Genomic DNA, 19650 nt, shown 5'->3' with positions numbered 1-19650 from the left:
ATAAAATACAAGTTTCACACCATAAAAATGCATTTCATGGGTTAACGGTTCAGTATGTAATTTTTAATTTTTTGAGAACTTTTTTTCTAGTTTTCAATTACAGTCGACATTCAATCTTGTTTTATATTAATTTCAGGCATACAGCATTGTGGTTAGACATCTATGTCATTTACCAAGTGATTCCCCGACTAGTCTAGCACCTCCCTGGCACCATACGTAGTTATTACCGTATTATTGACTATATTCCCTTTGCTACACTTTACATCCCCATGACTAGTTTTGTGACTACCAAGTTGTACTTCTTAATCCCTTCACCTTTTTCACCCAGCCCCCAACACCCCTCCCATATGGAGACCCTCTGGTTCTCCGTATCTGTGAGTCTTTTTGTTTTCCTTATTCTGTTCTTTAGATTCCACATATAAGTGAGATCACATGGTATTTGTCTTTCTCTGCCTGACTTCTCTCACTTAGCCTAATACCCTCTAGGTCCGTCCACACCAATGATAACATTTCATTCTTTTTTATGGTGAAGTAATGTTCCATTGTATCTACTACATCTTCTTGATCCATTCGTTTATTGATGGGCATTTAGGTTGCTTCCATATCTTGGCTATTGTAAATAACGCTGCAATGAATCTAGGGGTGCATGTATCTTTTCTAGTTACTTCGGAAAATACCTAGAAGTGGAATTGCTGAGTCATATGGTAGTTCTACTTGTGATTTTTTTTTTTTTTTGAGGAACCTCCATACTGTTAAGTATATTTCCTAACACGAAGAAAACACTAATCACACTCAAAATCTATTTAATCAAGGAAAACATGTGTAAAGAAGACATTTTCACAGCTGAATTTTAAGTTATTTAAAATTATTCCATCAGATGTATGCAGTGCTGATGACAAAGTAAGTTTCACATTTGGCGTTTTTCTCCCCATTCTTCCAGATATTATCAAAAGGTCAGATTCTCTGGGTAACAGAAAAACGACAAATTTTAGATGCTACTATTCAAAAGTTTTTCACAAATTTAAAAAGCTACCTCCTATTATACTTTCAAATCGTTTCACTGAAATCTAGCTCCTATCAAATATCAAAAATAAATCACACATTTGACAGAGATTCCAGAGGCCCAAAGAGAACTAGAATGTTTTACAGGAAGTGACAGGACAGAGCTGACATCCAAGGAAATGCATTTTGTAACGAGCATACTGGGGGACTTTTAGCGTCTTCACATAGTGCTGTTCACACACATAAACACAGAAAGCTCGAGACTGAGCTCCAGGCCCACCGACGAGGGGCAGGCTGGCAGCCCGTTTTGCCCTGCTTCCTCTCGGTGTTTACAGCTCAGTTTCACTTCCATTTTCTAGGTTCAGATTCTAATATTGTATGACTCCGCTCCTCCCTTTACATAACAGGGCCCAGCAGATACTCTGGTGATGGAGAGGCTAATGAGAATGAGAACTGGCACTGCACAAACCACAAAGTCGGCTCGCCTTCTAAAATCAGTGAATTAGGTATAATTTGCTGACTTTTAACAAAAAGCCATCATTTAATTGAAACAAAATGTACAAAATTACGCACACACTCACAGCTTTACTTACATTTATAGCATGCATCCATTCCGACTGCTCTTTTCAGTACATCAGTGCCACAAACGGCAGTAACCTACATAAATAAATAGCACGATGGACAATGTAAACGAGACTGCCTGAAACGCCACCGCGGACTCCATTTTAAAGGTTACCATGAAACTGCGTACAGTGTAGACAGCTTGCCCGTCCGGAGATGGTCTTAGGCCATTACTACTGTTACAGTCCAACCTGGATTTTAATATAATCAACTCACAGACCTGAAAGAAGCACTGCTTATTGGTTTCAGACGCATTTGGGTCTTTAATGTTTCCAGGCATCCATGAATAATAAATTAGAGCCACGACGACGACGATGACCTAGGACTGAAGCACCTCACACAGACAGAGGCAGCAGCGCAAATGCTGCCAGTGACAAGTGCGTTCGTTAAAAGTCATCACCACCTCTACAATTTTTTAAAAAGGAGCAAAATTCGGCAGCACACACAGGAGAGTTTGAATAGAACCTTCATGGTCTAACAAACCTTCCAAATGGAAGGAAATACAAAATAGAGCTGCCACATCACACTGAACTTAGTGACAGGCTTCAGTACCACCAGCCACCTTGCCAGCTGCCTGCAGAACCACAGGACATCAGACACGCTGACTCCAGATGGCTGAACCCACACACACACGTAGAGTTGTGGGGACCTACAGCTTTATTGACACCTTTCATGATGCTTTTAATCCTGGGATTTTCGTGGGCTCGCTCCTGGTCATGAGTTTGAGTGTAATCAATTTCCTCAGACGTGTTGGTGAACCAAATTAAGAATAGTAAATCTTCCACACGTGGGCTCAAATAGGAAGTACCTTGTTTAGCATAATGAAAAGTTAATTTTTAAAAATATCTGCAGTTTTTTTTTTTTTAAACAAGGCACCAATAGGGAGCAGACATTCCAGCAGAGTGATTGTCTGTTAAAAAAAAAAAAGGAACTGGTTGGAGTCCTTTGTCCTCCGTGGATGAGAATCCTCCCTTCCTTCCGTCCTTCCGTCCGTCCTTCCGTCCTCATGTGTGTGCCACATCTTCCAGGTAATCCGCGACATCACTGAGCTGGGACGCAGTCAGGTCCTGCGTCAGGTCGTCAAGCTTTGGTGTTCAGAGGAAAAGATTAGTGTCAGAATGCAAGCAGAGTCATAAATAAGTTTTAAAATATACTGCTGTACTTTAAATATTATCTGACACGCTACAAACTGCTTCATGCTCAAAAGTCCTTTACCTCACCTTCTTCTTCCTATTTTGAAATTTGTGGTAAGACCAAAAGGCTAAGCTAACAGTTGAACTCGACGTAAACAAGAAAACTGATTGTTAAAATAATCCTTCTGTAGTTCTTTTGGTTACTTTAAAGCAACACTTTTAGGCCTCTTAAGGATAACATAACGTGAAAAGGCAAGAGAAAAGAAGTATAAGCCTGTATGTCAGGAATTAGAGAAGGCACTTCACATATATCACTTAACTTCCAAACAATCCCATGAGGCAGGCATTAAAACTTCCACGTCATGAGGACAGAAACTGAGGACCAAAGGGTAAAGGCTTGCCTAAGAAAACAACTACATAGGAGTAAGAACCACGCCCAGGGTCCAGCATCCTGTGGGCACCCATATGCGTCCCTCAAATGCAACCTCACCTCGCACATCTAACACACATCTCAGAAGAGCATTCTCTCTCCACCTAACATACAGGTCCAATTCGGGTCTCCGGCACAGACTCCTCATTTTATGCTCTGATTCTGTGCTAGCTGTCTTATCTCCCCGGGGTCTCACGCCCGACCTGAAGCCCAGAGCTCACCAACACTGCATTCAGTCTCAGCTGCACACCCCACACACAGGGCTCTCTCTCTCTCTCTCTCTCTCTCTCTCTCTCTCTCTCTCTCTCTCTCTCTCTCTCTCTCACACACACACACACACACACACACACACACACACACACACACCAGTTTTTGGTGCCGACTTCTCTGAAAATGACCTCTTGCATATACCGACGGTCTACACCACTGCAGTCCTGACCTACGTGGCCCACCTGAAGCCATCGCAGGGATGGCCCAGTGACAATACGCACACGTTTCAGAAGCACCTGATCAGCAACCTAACTAAGTGACAACCGAAAACAATCTTACATTATTCAGTAAAGGCATTCTTTCTAGACTTGGATCAGGTAACTCTGCCATAAACTTTTCACAATTTTCAACTATATTTTTCCTCATTTGTGTAAATTCCTGAAGCTTTATGGTAAATCAAGGCAGCACTCCATGGGAAATGCACACCACCATACTTTGTCACTGGAATTGGCGTCGTCTAGTTCCACGGAGAGGTCTTCCTCGATCTCTTCACCAATACTTAGCTCACTCTTTTCTGAGCGATGGCTGGTACTAATTTCAGGTGGAAAAGAAAAAAAAGAATTCTAAATATAAACACTTAAAGAGTAACTGCCATTCTTCAACCTTTCAAATATTTATTTTAATCCTTAAAACATAATGAAAGATTAAACATCATTAATTGCATACATGTTCTCTTGACCCTTAAAATAATTTAGCAAAGGCAGCAGGAAGTCAATTTGACAGAGGAGAAAATGAAGCTTCATAATGGTGACACTGATCACAACCGCAAGACAGAAGCAAACCCAGACTTTTACGATTTCATCTACGATATCATGCCATCTTCTCAAAACAACTGCATGATAAATCACTGTTAAAAAATAAATATAAATTCCCAATTTAGGGAGGGAAAAAACCTGTCAATCATATAAAAATCTCAGACTCTAAAATTCCTAATCATACCCACAAGAGATACCGCCTCCAAATTAATCATCAGCTAACGCAGATTATGTACGGGTATATAAAAATGTTATCTGAACCAAAATGTTAAGAAATGTCGTCTGAATCAGAAAAATAGCGTGAGAAGGCAATCTTTTAAGCTGAACGAGGACTACTCCCACCAGAGACAGATGAGAGGAGAAAGCACCTGTCACATGTGACTCAGCTGCTTCTGACTTCAGAGTCACTTCCTCAGTGTCATTTCTTATCTATTCTTATCAAGTTTCCTGAACATAGCGTAGATGTCCATTCACACGCTAACATAAGATCAAAACCATGCTTCAAAGTCCAACGTGTAAATCTGGATTAACCACCATCTTTTACTCAGTGTCCATGAATATAAACAAGACTTTCAATACACGGCCATCAGCAGCCGTGGAGTCTGTCCCGCGTCCTGTGCCCACAGACGTTTCAGTCTCTCTCTTTGTTGCTCTTCTTCTTACCTATTAAAGTCATCCACGTACTCGTCACCTTCTCCGGTCCCTAAGTTTAGGAAAAAGACACGTTACCTTTACACAAACACACCTCACGATTTATCTACAATCAATTACATTTCCTTCCAAGAAAACTACATCACTGAATTATACTGCGTCATTAAAAAAGAAGTCTCAAAGATCAGAGATAATATTTTTACCACATATAGCATGAAAGCAAAGGACAAAATAAACTACCTAAGAAATGATAAAATGTTACATCCTATCATAAAATACAGTTAATGTCCAGCCTTTTACTCCAAGTGCTCAAAACCTGAACCATGTTGTGCGTGTACAACGTCATTTGGTATTACAAGCAGGATTTGACGACATGGGACACAGCCGCCCCGCCCCAGTGGCTCCGTCTGAACCGCTGAAGCCTTGGCTCAGTCCGGCTCTAACATTACAAGGGGCCCCGAGGTGTGAGGAGCAGCAGAGCACAGCACGCGCGAGCACCTTCACTCAGACAGAACTGGGTTCAAGTCCCGGCCCCGGCCCTGAAGAGGTCGCGAGCCGCGGGCAGGCAGGTGGCCGCAGCTCTAGGCGTGGCACACCCACCCACGCGCAGGGTGGGAAGTGCTAACACGCAGCCGCATTTCCTAAAGGGACATCATGGCATGGGGGATGGCTGGCGATTACCGAGCCGGCTGCTCGCATCTGCACCACGGGAGCCTGGGACGGTCACATCACCTGTCACTCCCGCTGAGACATCGATGGTGGAGCACACAGGGCTGCCAACCTCAAAGCAAAGGCTCAGGGGCCGTGAGAGCCGTGTTAAACCGGGATGACCGGCGTGCAGAAGACACGTGGGGTCATATGTCACCCAGCACGGCACAGACCACAGAGGCAGCTCTGGTGTGGGTGCCCACGTCCTTCGAAGGCCCGTCACGCCGGGCCATCCCTACGTCACGGGCACCGCCGAGGCGGGGCAGCCCGGCAGGCTGAGCCTCCTGTCCCCATCAGAGTCATGGAGAGTTCATTCGCCCACGGCACACGAGGGACTCCCAGGGCCCTGACGTACAGCGGTGAGGCGACAGCTCGGATCTCACCGAGCCCACAGTCCAGCGGAAGGAAGGGGCAGCCAGCAGCTGCACAGACCAGACGCCGGGGGTGGCCGCTGACAGGAAACCTAAGAAGGCAGCGACGCACACATTTCTGGGGACGGCGCTCCTAGAAGACACACGTGCAAAAGCCCTGATGGGGGATGGGTGGTGGTTTGGAAAAGAGAGGAAGCCAGTGTAAGCACAGAATCATGGATTTGGGGGTGGCGGGGGGAAGACGAGGAGAGAGAGGAGAGCAGCACAGCACGGCTGCCTGCAGGTCGCAGTCAGGGCTTCAGCCTAAATGGGGGGAGGGCAGGAGGGGGAGGCAGGAGTGACAGAGAACAGGTAAGTGAGGTCTGAGTTCTCCTTTCCACAGACCACCCACCGCTGCGAAGAAATGTGCTCAGGGAAGCCGAAGGCCACTGCGAGGCCCAGGCCAGGCGACAGGGCTAAGGGGTGGGGAGGCAAGGGTCCTGCAGGCTGGAGGGGTGCAGATGGGCTGGGACGGGAGGACAATGGAGGAAACGAAAGAAACAAGAATCACAGCGACTGCTCCCAGTCACTGCGACATGAATCAGGAGTCCCTGACAAGAGGCAGCAGGTGGGCACAGTTTCCAGGTCGCTTTCCTCTCTCGGATAAACAGCCCATCTGCTTCCGCAGCCAACACAGCTCATGGACTCAATGGTTAGGGGTGTACGATGCTCCAAAGAAAGCAGACCCATCACGCCGAACGCGGGACAGAATGGGGGTGGAAACCATCTGATCAAACAAGCCACACAGGTGGCTGGTGTGCAAATGTCACGACACAGCACAGCAGCGGCCACTCCGAGAGCCGGGAGGCAGCGTCCAAGACCAGTCGTGGTGTCCCCATGTGAACTCCAGTGCAGACAGAAGTGAAAGCTCAGCCAAGACAGTGGGGACAGCGGAGCTGCAGTGCGGACGAAGGGCTAAGCGAACCCCACCTTCCAGCTCTTGCAGCCACGCAGAGACCCAAGAGGCCCCGAGTGTGTGGGGAGCACACCCTGACACTGACTCCGTTACCTATGGACTCCAGACACAGCATGTAAGCGCGGCCCGCAGGCCACGTCCAGCTGACAACCTGTTTTTGTACGGCCTGCAAGCGAAGAATGGCTCTTGTATTTTTCAAGGATGGTTTAAAGAAAAACAAAGGCAATGCAGCAGACACCACAGGTGGCCCACAAAGCCTGAAGGTCTACTACGTGGCCCTTTACAGAAAGTTTGCCGATTTGTGCTTTAAACATGGGAAGAGCCTGTCCGAACATGGGTGCCTGTGGCTAGTATCTTCTACCAAACTAAAGCAAGTTGTGCTCTAAAGCTTTGTGTGTCAACTGTTTCTTTGGGACCCAGAGCTGATTTCCCATGAGAAAATGTCTGCGCCATGAAGCACGTGGTTGGTTCGGGGTCAGTGCTACATCAGGGTTCTAAAAGCAGCGCATCTTAGGCAACTAATGTAACCCAAGTTCTTCACCTGTAAAAATGCAGGTGATACTCAAACCTGCCGCGTGGACTCAGAACTGAAATAACACGGTGTGCTGGCACAGTGCCTGGGAAACCACTAGGGCCATCATCCCAGGCTGGTCCATCAACATTCACATATTGTGACAATACTGAGAAGAACGTGTATTTACAATGGAAGTGAAAACAACCAGGAAACAATACTGTTGCAATATCACCCAACAAAACTGAATAAAACCTTATTTACCCTGAATCCTAACGTCTGGCTTGGTGACCAGACACCCAGCCTGGGAATGGTGAGTCTCACCCATGTGACCAGCCAAACCGCCAGCCCCAAGCCTGCCCAGGCTCCAGCAGGGAGTGGGGTGAAACTCAGACAGCCTCCGTACCCCACAGCCCCTTCGGAGGCAGCAGAACCCCTGCTGAGGGGGTTCTCACCAAGGACAATTCTCAGCAGCTCCTCCCCAACCACAGACGGGGGAACAGAGCAGTCAGGGGGAAGCGAGAGGGCTCAGCAAGAGCAAGTTCAAAGGGGAGACACACAAAACCCAGAGCTGACAGGCAGGTGGCTATCCAATGGAACCAAGCCTGGAGCAGACTCGTACCTCAGGCTGGGGAAGAGAGTGTCTAACTGAAAATGGGGACGAAACAAGAGGGGAGCAGCCCCTAGCTGGCCAGCCAGCAACCAGCAACTCGGCAGTTCCCACGAGTCCAGGTCACCGGTGAACAGAGTCCAGCGGCTCAGGGACCACCTGCTCCGTGGCAATGGCTGCCAACGGGGAACAAGGGAATAAGAGGGAACCAGCATTTACTAGGCACTCACCTGCCCTGCTCGGCACTGCACGGCAGGTACAGTCCCTCCCTGCCTCCCTCCCTCGAGGTAGCTGTTATTAGTCCCACTTCACAGACGAGGAAACAGCTCAGTTTGCCCACCTACTGTACTAAGCAATTAATGCCACATCTGCGATGTCACTTAAATCTATGCCCCTCTCTAGAATGTCCCTCCAGAAGAGGGAAGGGCACTTCTCGGAGCTGTCCCACTCAGACGCCTGCACTCACAGAGGTACAGAGGCCAGGGGCTACACATCCCTTTTGCCGACCTGCCTGTGGCACGTGCCCCAGCGCCCCCCACGTGCGAGCGAGTCCTGAGACCAGGGAGAGCCTAACACTGTTTCACACACACACTTCACATCCCCAGACAGGAAGAAAATGGTCAGTGAGAACCCAGCTGAGCCGTCTGCTTCCTTCTGGTCAGCGACTGAGTAAGGCGTGCCTAAAATATGCCTGTCGCAGCGTCTGCAGCTGTGCACAGACAGAAACCCGGATGCGAACCCCGTTCTCCACAAGTGGCCCAAGGCTATAGGGTCCACAGGGGCTCTGAATTCTGCAGGACAGTGTGCGGCACCCCACGCCCCGTGCGTCCGGGCACACATCTGGCTCCTCCCTTAGACCAACTGCCTAGGGCCTCCAGGCACCCAGGGGTGCCTCTGCCTTTGCACAAACGGTCCAGCCTGAACCACCATCTCCTCCCCGCTCCCTTAACCATCAGGTCTCAGCAGAGACATCACTTCCTAGGAGGGGCAGTCCCGGAATGCCTGGCTTGGGTCCAGTCACCCCACTCCCCGTTTTCACAGCAGCGTACCCTGACTCTGCCACCACTCAGTGTGTCTGCAGCACCTGTCCGCTGCCCATCTATCCTACGAGAACAAACCTCCGTGAGGACAGCCTGCATGGCTGCCACTATATCCACGCCTGGCACGCGGAGTGAGCCTAGACATAAAAACCATGCAAATGTGTGCTCATGAGGTGCACGCTGCAGGCAGACCAAGTCACTTCATTTAAGATGTTACTCTAAAAAAGATCATCTTCAAGCAATCGGCACGAAAATTAGAAATCTCTTTACCTAATCCCAGGGATCCCATTTTGTCATTGACTAATTTCAGATCTTTCAGAACTGTGTTTCCTCTTTTACCTGTGAATAGGAAAGAATATCCACATTACATCAACATTTAGAATACAACGCTCTCTAAAACACATCAATTAGTGTCTACAGAACAGGGTTTCTTTACAACAGAAACATCCATTTTTCAGCCACACATGATACTATTCTTTATTGGAACTTGACCATCCAAATAACTTTTTGCCCAACTGTCTATCAGATACCACCTTCTTTCTTTTAAAGCCCCACTGGGTACGAATTCTTGGACTATAGCGATTCTCATTCATTTTCATTGAACCTCTAAATTTTGCTTCAATTCAATCACTATTTCATTTACCAAACTGACCTCCTTTCACTGGTTTTATTTCTTCAGTCCTTAGTTTTATTTTTTATTTTTTATTGGGGAATATTGGCGAACTGTGTGTTTTTCCAGGACCCATCAGCTCCAAGTCAAGTTGTTTTCAATCTAGTTGTGGAGGGTGCAGCTCACTGGCCCATGTGGGAATCGAACCGGTAACCTTGGTGTTATGAGCACTGCACTCTAACCAACTGAGCCAAGCGGCCACCCCAGTCCTTAGTTTTCCATGTGCTCTGTAAATCATTCTTCCCTAATCAGTGTTAAGAGTGACTCAATCATGACATTCTGCATTTCTTTACTGAAGGTGACAATAACCGTGGGAAAGAAGCATTAAGAGAGAAACTGAGGTGGACCATATTCAGATACATGGCTAGTTCACTCGACGGTAAGAGATGCCACAAGCTATCTCTTGTGCATGTCCTGGAGTATCCTCCAGGTCTATCATGTAACACAAAAAGGTTAGTAAGGGGCTGGCCCGGTAGCCTAGGCGGTGAGAGCTCCATGCTCCTAACTCCGAAGGCTGCCGGTTCGATTCCCACATGGGCCAGTGGGCTCTCAACCACAAGGTTGCCAGTTCAACTCCTCGAGTCCTGCGCGACGGATGGTGGGCTCCGCCCTCTGCATCTAAGATTGAACACGGCACCTTGAGCTGAGCTGCCTCCCAGTTGACTCAGTTGGTTGGAGCGTGGGCTCTCAACCACAAGGCTGCCAGTTCAATTCCTGGACTCCCGCAAGGGATGGTGGGCTGTGCCCCCTGCAACTAAACTTGAACATGGCACCTTGAGCTGAGCTGCCGCTGAGCTCCCGGATGGCTGGGTTGGAGCACGTCCTCTCAACCACAAGGTTGCCAGTTTGATTCCTCGACTCCCACAAGGGATGGTGGCTGCGCCCCTTGAAACTAGCAACGGCAACTGAACCTGGAGCTGAGCTGCGCCCTCCACAACTAAAACTGAAAGGACAACAACTTGACTTGGGGAAAAAAAAGTCCTGGAAGTACACACTGTTCCCCAATAAAGTCCTGTTCCCCTTCCCCAATAAAATTTAAAAAAAAAAAAAAAGAGGAGGAAGAAGTGTTTACAAATAAAAAAAAGGTTAGTAAGGACTGCAGCTATGCAAAACCACTCTCTAATCTCCTAATAAAGATCTGCTTTTAGAGAATGTTCTCAGAAGGGGCACGTTTATGCTGTAAACACTGCCGATTAAATCCTATACTTACTATGATGTACATACAAGTTCATCTACACATCTCCATGTTTCTAAACCCCTGGTCTTGTCACCGTGTGGACAGCAGCACGGCCATTCCATGTGGACGTAGCTAACAATCCCTCTGTTTGCTGCACATAAAGCTCTGTCAGGTCCAAGCCCTGAAGGCAGCAGCCTGTTCTAACACCCTGTGATGACTGCTGTGGTGGCACAGAAATTAGAAAACAAACATTTAAAAATTAATTCAATTTAAATCCTATTCAAGTCCATCTAAATGTCCAATAAGGGAGAGGGTCTAAAAATTACATATCTATTATGACAGGCAGCTAAAACATCATTTTCCTACAAGTACATACTTTGATGGCACAGGAAAAGCAGAATACAGACTATATTAAAAAGAAATGAAGGAACAGAACACAATATTAACAGGAACAATCTCTGAGTGGTAAAATTATGAGCTATTTTTAAGATTTAATACAATTGTTTCTGGGAAAAAACAAAAACAGTGATCACATACTACTTAATTCATTAGAGAGAAAAATAACATCAGTATTCAACGTGCACGTCTTCAGTCACACATCTAGGGAGCCGGCACTCACTTTCAGAGTCTTTCAATGAGGGGGCTCCCGTAAGAGAGCTGAGTCCACTTTTTAGGGGGGCTGCGTCAGAGAGCGATGCCAGGCTTCCGACCCGCCTACTAGGTTCACTTCTCCTAACAAGAAACAAGTGTACAGTTAAACGGTCCTCTTAGGCTCTGCACTACAACAGTAGAACTTAAACAGATCATATCTGCACACAGTGGCCCGGAGATGAAGAATATGCCGAACAACAGGTAGTGCCAGCGGAGAGGCGGCCCGGGTACAGAGGCCCAGGAGCGCGGCGGCGGGGAGGCGGCATCCAGGAGGTGGCGGGGAGGCGTTCGCTCGCCGGTCTCTAGAATTCTGTTGGACACCTTACACTTAAACTGCTCGACTTCATCTCCACCGTCTGCGATCCTATGAGAAGCCGCTTCCACGGCCCAGGAATGCCCACAACTGCCAACGCAGGACTCGGCTGGCACAGGCCACGATGCCGCGACATGAGACCAGGGCCTGGGAGCCACGCCGGCTGCACCCGCCTTCGCTCATAGCCTCAGGTGGCGTCTGGCACTGCCCAGTGCCCCGGCCCACTGCCTGCACCTGCTCGTGCCTCCTGCCGACCTCACACCTCCAGCCCTCCTCCGTCCTTCACTGGGACTCGCGAGAAGGCCCGCGGCTCCCACCATCACCTCCAGCCGCCAACCTCCGGTCCCTCTCTCCCTCCTCCCCTGGGGACTGGATTCCACACTCGCACTCTCGGGCAGCACTCCAGGGGCCCTCACTCCCGACACGGCTACCTTTCCCTCTCCAAAACCAGATTTTCTCATCGCCACGCACACTGCTGTTATCCTTCCCCGTCTGAGGTCCGGAACCGCACACCCCATCCTCCAGCCTTCACCCCATGCTCAGCACCCCTTTACAGTCAACTCATCAGAAGAGTCTTCCCCACCCACAATCCTCTCCGGCGCCCTTTCTTGAACCCACTGTACTCCTTTAAGACCCGCCCCCCACCTGCCACCATTCCGACTGGACCCCTGGTCATCTGCTCAAGGCAACGGCTCAAGGCAACACGCTGCTCGCCCAGCCCGCCCCCTGCTTCAAGGGGGCCGCTGGCGGTTCTCTGGGCCCTTTCCCACTCGCTCCTGTGTCCCAGCGCTTCTGCACTAACACTGATGAGTCCCTACTGGGTACCAGGCACCAGACCCTCCCTCAGCGCCCAGACTCGTTCACCTTTCCATACAGTCTTCTCAGACGTAAAGGGTGGGAAGTGAGCGCCGGTCCCGCCCGCCCCCCGTGGCCCGCCTTCTTCCCACTTCTCAGCTCAGTACAGGGAGCGGCCCCCCTCCTGCTTCTCCGCCTGAAGACAGGAACGTGCTGTTTTCTCTAACCCTCCCCAGCTCGTCCTCCTGACCTCACCCCAGAATACCTCCGCACACCCGTTTCTCAGCACGTCCACCACCACCTCTCACCCGGACAATCCCAAGAGCTTCGCGCCTGGAAGCCCTGCGCCTGCGCTTGAATCCCAGCAGCCAGGGGTGCGTGGGGTGCAGTCAAGCAGTCTCCAAGCAAAGCCAGCCCCCTCCTGCGGCGGGTCCGCCCCTCGCCCAAACCCATCTCCTACAACTGTTCCTTGCCTCTCCGGCCTGTCACCCCCTCTGCAGGCTCGTCCCAGAGCTCCCGCAGCCCTTCTCACCATTCGCACCTCCTCCGGCTCTTAGCTCAAGAGGCCCCTCTGACACCCCACTGAACACACGCCCCCCACCTCTCCCTCCCTCCACTGCCCTGTTCTCCCGGACACCGACTACACCCACCCGACACTACACGACATGTGACTCTCACTTCTCGCCACCTCTTCTCAGCGCTGCGCCCTGCACCTCACACCACACCTGGCACGTGGGGGGCGCTCAGTGTACACCCTCCCGACATCCTCGCTAGGTTTTTACAAATCTGGAATTGCATTACAGCACGAGGCTTTAATGGCACAAGATCAGACCTACGAATTCAGTCATTTTAGAACCTTTAGCAGCTCTCTATTTTTTAACTGTAAAACATTTATAAATTGTATTTTTAAGCCTCTAGTCTGATAATCCATAAACACAGTTTACTCACCACCCATACGTTTTCTCTGGTTTAGGAATGGGGTCATCGAAGAAAGAGTCTCCTTCCATATCATCTTCATCTGGACAAAGACCAGCTCCGTCTTTGTCATCTAGGCCTTTGTTGCTTAAGAAAGATCCAATTTTTGTTTCATGGGCCAATAAGTGAAGACTACTTTTGCTTTTGGGTTCTGAGGAGGAAATGCTTGTATCACTCTGACTGGCATCACTGCTGGCCTTCTAGGAAAAGAGAGAGGGAAAGAGACAAGGTCTACTTGGTGAAATAAAACTTTAATATTTTACATAATATAAAGTCACGTGAACATATGCAGACCTGGGTCTGTATGCGTGTGAGCACAAGTGTGTGTGGGGGGAGGGGGGCAGGGGGGTCTTGAAGTGCACGAGGTCCAGAGTAACCCTGCGACTTATCAGCTCATCCCTGGGCTTCATGCCATGGCTAACTTTTGAAGGGGAAAATGTCAAAGAAACATGCCCACACCATTCCTTTCAACCCTCCCTAAATGGAAGTATGTTTGCTGTACCTATCCCATTTATAAATGACTTTTCCATTTCTTCTTACATATATATCACTGCTTCATACATTATCTTACTGCTTTCAACTTGCAAATAGGAGAATGGATAACTAGTAGAGAAAATTAGTTCACACACACAAACCAAATAGTAAAACAAAGTGCTCATCAGTAAAGACAGCAGTTTTCCATCCAGCGCCAAATGTGACATCAAGCTGAAAGATGCCTGGACCACTCCTGCTTCTAACATACAGACTTGCTACCAGTAAAGTCTCAACACTGACCTTGACTCAGACTTTCAGAGTAACGCCCTAATCCACACCTCTTAAATGTCCACGGACACGTGTATGTCCATGTCCCTACGTATCTTAAACCACCAATGTACAACATTCTCAAGCATTTCGACTCACACATCCTACTGAGCTGGCAGTGCTGGCACAAAACAGCGTGGTGTTTCCCCATTTGCAGCTAACCCTGACCTTGATAACCTAATTTAGTCCCTCCTTCAGATTTCCTTTTGCCCTTAGACATCAACAATAAAAATAACAACAAAACATCAAGATAGTAATAATAAAGTAGCTACCATTTACGTAAAGCTTTCAAATGCTTCCCCCACCTGTTACGTCATTTTAATCCTCAAAATAACCCTATGGCCTAGGGATAGGTTCTGTTTTCTATGCAGATATGGAAAAGGAAACATACAGAATTTCAGGCACTTGCCAAGGTCCCTGGGGAGCTAAGGGGTCAGGGCAGCATCAAATCTGACGCCAGGGGTTAGCTCTTAATACGTATGTTACGCTATTAGGTTGAGTCATACAAAATTGCAGTTTTCGTGGGTTCAAAATGGCAATTTCTCAAGATTCAGCCTTCCACCCTAAAGAGAGCAGCGCTGTGTGAGAAGCCTGTGGTGTGCGACAGAGCGCTCTCCGGAAATGCAGATGGGGAGCACAGTTCACACCGCTACTAACCACTCAATCTTGAAAACTAATGTTCCCAGGCATGAATTTCCTCAAGAATTAAACCACAAACACATGGTGATGAAAGGAGAACTGACTCTGGGTGGTGAACACACAATGTGATACACAGATGATGTAATACAGAATTGTACACCTGAAATCTATGTAACTTTACTAACAATTGTCACTCCAATAAAATTAACTAAAATAAAAAATTGAACCAGAGTTAGGATTTTCCAAATCACACTATTACTACAAGTTAAGAACGGGAGGCTGCGGAAAAGTAAACGACTTGAAGCGAGGTGGTAAAAACGTGGGTTAGAAATTACTGAGTAAGACTCTCTCTAAGGATGATTTCAGTTTTAATATGTGAACAGACAACATGTACTGTGTATATATTCAGACGTTTACGTTTTTATACTAGTAACAGGCCACGATTAGTTGACAGCAGCCAAGATATATGCTATACAATTTTTAGGACTTGCACAGTTATGCACTCCATATGTGATTAACATAGATCAATTAATGACTGTAAAAAGATGGCTAGAGAAACAAATACCAAGTTATCATCCTTTCAGACGACACATGATACTTTCAAAAAAGTGGAAGCTTTAAAAAATGTCATAACACCTTTCTCGACGTTTTCCTGGTACGTATTTTCAAACGTAGAGAAGCAACATCCACCTATGCACTTCTTAGACTCATGCCCACTGTAATTTCTGATTTACAAAAGTTTTAAAAGTTGATTTCTACCTTTTCAAAGGCACATGCTGTTGGAAATAAATACCCCAAGTCTTGTGATATCGGAACACATTTACAATTATAGAGACTACAATAGTTATAGATTCTTTCCTTGAAAACACTGAGAAGATTCAAAGGTAACAGGCATAAAAACCAAGGGAAACGTAAACGTACAGCAACATTACGACAAGCAGTAATTAATTATTCCAGCAGTCTCCAATACCAGCACAATCCAGGGCCACGTAATGAGCTCTCTACTTAGTAGCTAATGTGTACCCACCATCCTTCTGACTGGGTTTAGTAACACCTCTGCTATGGAGAGAACAGTTTTAGGACAACACGCTTCATGGAGGAAAGCACACCATGATGCCCAACACAACACGTATTTTTAAAAACAGTAGTTTGTTTCACAGCTACAATTCTATTTATGGAGTAAAATTAAACTTTAAAATACTCAATTTGCTTTGGAACTGCTCTCAAAATCAATGTCTAAACCACATAGGAAGGTATCATTACTTTATTAACTAAGGCTTTATGTTTTTAACCAAAAAGACCACTACCCACTGGGTTACTAATATATTCACTAAATTAATTCCAAATGTTTACTATTTAAAGCATCCACACTAAGATCCACACTAAGAGGAGAAAGATTTATCAAAACATTCTGCAGATTAAAACAAAAGGACAATTGAAGAGCAGTTTCCATGGAAGCCACATCTTTTGAGCAACAAACCGTCTCCTGACGTCCACCACGGGATCTGCTTCAAAACCTCCATCTTGGCTTAAGAGCAGTCTTCACCTCACATACAGAAACTTCGGTAACTGGTTCTATCAACTAGCTGGGGATAGAGTTCAGATTCAGGATGAATCAACAGCTAAGGTTAAGAACTATTTAAAACAAGTTATGTGAACATCAACCACCAAAAAGAACACCACCATAACGCCTTGGAATTCACTCCCTGGACGACCCCAGTGGCCTCAGCGTTGTTACGGGTTACACTGCGTCTCCCTAAAAACGTTAGTGGGTCCTAACTGGCAGTACTCCAGAGCATGCCATTCCTTATGCACAGGGCAGGTCACTATAGTGGGAGCCAGCGGACGTCCCACTCGAGTGGGATAGCCCCAGTGTCCTTACACAGGAGAACGCCATGTGAGCATGGTGCTCGAGACCAGCCGAGGGCCGCCTGGGATTGCCGGGAGCCACCAGAAGCGGGACAAGGCCTGGCCACTCCCCCTCCAGCCCTCATTGGGGACCGACCCTGCCACACCTCGGTCTCGGACATCCAGCCTCCAGAACACACACGAGGCAGGAAATTTCGGCTGTTTTAGGCCACTAAGTTTGTGGTGCTTTGTCACAGCAAACCTAGGAACTGAGAGGTGTTTATAATAAACACAGTAACTACAACTTACAAAAAAGTTTGTCTCTTCACAAAAGCGAAAGACCCCTGCACAGCATGGGAGCAGCCATTCAATTCCCTTGTCTGGATCTCAAGACTAATAAGCTTTATGGTAAATTACAGTAAATTCGTAGGAAAGTTTTAGTACATATTTAATTTTCTACTAGTACAGTAATATATTCAAACTTGCGAGCATTTCTAGATTAATAGAAAATCGGCATCATGGAGCTGTTTCACAGTAAAAGTAACTACTAATTTTCCATTAGCCAAAAACTTGAATTACCACTAGCACGTCTTATGAACCTAGAAAAAATTGTTTTTGTAAATAAAAGCCTTGATTTGTACTGCTCATGAGAGAGAAACATCAAAGCCAAGGAGACCCCACTTTGCAGGTTCACAAACACTTCCCGCCACACTGGCTTCCTGCCCACACCCCCACCCCCCGCCCCGCCAACGGCAGCGCCGACCCTGCCTTCAGTTACTTGGAAAAGTGATTTACCACAGCTGTAACACACTCACATATTCGAAACTTGCGTTCACTCACCTAGAAAGTAAACACTGTGGAATTCTAGCATCACAAAACGTAAAGCCCTTTCTGAAAACCCAGGTTTCTAGAGAAACGCTGCCGCCGCGCTGTGTGAACACCTGTGACCCCCGCAGATGCACAGGACAGCTGGCTCCCGGGCTCCCAAGTCAGACTTGGCGGCACTCTGCACCGCTGCCCTGCTTGTGCCCACACAGCCTGCCGCTCAGGGCTGAGCGACGAGTAGTGCCAAGGCGTCGGTCTGTGTGTGCAGCAGCAGCTGGCGCTGCTCAAGCCGCCAGCCAGGCATCGGCCGAGGGCAAAGCGTGGGGCACGCGCTTGCTCCTCCTCCTCCGTGTGGACCCATTCATTCATTCATTCAGGGTGCGGCGGTGAGGGGGTGCAGGGGACAATGATCCTTGGGTTATCTAGAAAACCCTGTGTGACTGAGAGACTAACCGCAGACACACCCCCAGCATACACACAATGTAACTCCCATCACTGCCCTAATCAATCCAAAGCTCCTGAAAATAAGGAGCAATGGATTAAGAATTGTCCTCTTTTAAGAACTTGAAACAAAAAAATTCCTCAATATACACTAGTTTTAAAACACCCGAAAACTGATTATAAAAAAGCTAACCATTCATATTACATTTAATATGATGATTAAAAAACATCTTATTCTAAATATTCAAAATAAAAAACATCTAATATCTTATTCGGGTTTTCCAACTGAGTGTAAAAACCTAAGTTAATGGAGCCCACCAAAAAAAAAGCCTGCTGTATTTTGATGTTTCTTTTGTTTGTTTGTTTTCAGACAACTAGCACCATGTTTGGTAGGACATGGTTTACAGTGAAACATGATACTTTGGAAGTAAGTGTTAACATATATTTAACAATATTAACTCATTAAAGAAATACCCTCCTATCTAGTATCTATCCACCTTGTATTCCAATTCTTCTATCCGTCCATAACTCTCATAATAACCAAGCCAGAAATGTAACTTATTTTTACTCACGTTAACTTAATAAATTAGCTCAGAAACCTTAGATTTTGCTTTGCATATTGACAGGTACATGGTAGAAGTACAAATCAGTTTTAAATACACATGAATGACTTTACAAGTTCATTTGTGACATGAATATAACTTCTCTGAAAACAGCCAAGGGCCTCAGAACAAGCCATTAACACACGTGCCTTCTGCCTACAACAGCAGCCACCAGACAGATGAGCAACACAACACGGCTGCTGGGTGCGCTGGGCCCGCCCGCTGGCCCAGTCTGGTCGCGCACTGAAGGCCTGCTTCATGGACCAGCAAGGCCAGCACTTAGGGCTTTGCCCCGCTGAGCAATAGCTCCCCCTGGAGTCCTGCTGTGTCCGACCTCAAGCTCCATGGGTAGCTTAGTATTTGGCTTATTAACTTGTTAAGATGTTAGGACATTAAGGATACTGGGGACCTACTACATGCACGAGGCAAAGCAGAAAGGCAAAGGGATGAAGAGCTAAGGGCCCGTCTCTCAGTGCTGGGTACAAGAGACTCCTTAGCAGGCAATTCAGAAACCAGATTAGGAAGTAGAGAAAAGCAGCCTTTCAAGTGATGGAGGAAGTACCCCGGGCTCAGGAATACAATGATGAAGTCAGTAAAAGGGGCCCGACAAACAGCTTCCCACCGCGGACAGGGGCTGGTCCGGGCAGCCGCTTCAGTGCCCCCAGCGCAGGGAAGCAGCGGAGGCTGTGCCCATCCCAGAGTGAAAGTCACAGCTGGGCCTCACACCGTGCAAATGCATCTCCGTGTGCTCTGGGCCTAGGGTCAATTTCTCCAGAAGGTTTTAACTTCTTTAAAACCCACGGCACCAGGAAGATTATAAAAATTTAATATGATGAAATATACTCTTATTTTTCTT

General features: G+C 47.3%; 1 protein-coding gene across 7 annotated transcripts in view; it reads right to left on the bottom strand.

Moving 5' to 3' along the window:
- Window positions 1–2475: 2475 nt before the first annotated feature.
- Window positions 2476–19650, bottom strand: part of CEP43 (centrosomal protein 43) — a 29179-nt gene continuing 12004 nt past the window's right edge. For 4 of the 7 annotated variants that reach the window (XM_033100418.1, XM_033100422.1, XM_033100423.1 and 1 more), the window contains 6 exons: window positions 13612–13838; window positions 11524–11636; window positions 9328–9396; window positions 4875–4914; window positions 3891–3987; window positions 2476–2708 (listed from right to left, as the gene is read on the bottom strand). In XM_033100418.1, the coding sequence (XP_032956309.1) occupies window positions 2628–2708; window positions 3891–3987; window positions 4875–4914; window positions 9328–9396; window positions 11524–11636; window positions 13612–13838 (627 nt within the window). In that variant the 3' untranslated portion in view covers window positions 2476–2627. The remainder of the gene's footprint in view (window positions 2709–3890; window positions 3988–4874; window positions 4915–9327; window positions 9397–11523; window positions 11637–13611; window positions 13839–19650) is intronic. The other 3 variants (XM_033100419.1, XM_033100421.1, XM_033100424.1) reach the window with 1 other exon arrangement.

The sequence above is a fragment of the Rhinolophus ferrumequinum genome (genome assembly GCF_004115265.2).
Source record: "Rhinolophus ferrumequinum isolate MPI-CBG mRhiFer1 chromosome 3 unlocalized genomic scaffold, mRhiFer1_v1.p scaffold_36_arrow_ctg1_4, whole genome shotgun sequence".
Taxonomy (NCBI): Eukaryota; Metazoa; Chordata; class Mammalia; order Chiroptera; family Rhinolophidae; genus Rhinolophus; species Rhinolophus ferrumequinum.
Note: the sequence above shows the minus strand (reverse complement) of the source record. Positions and strands in the feature narration are given on the sequence as shown.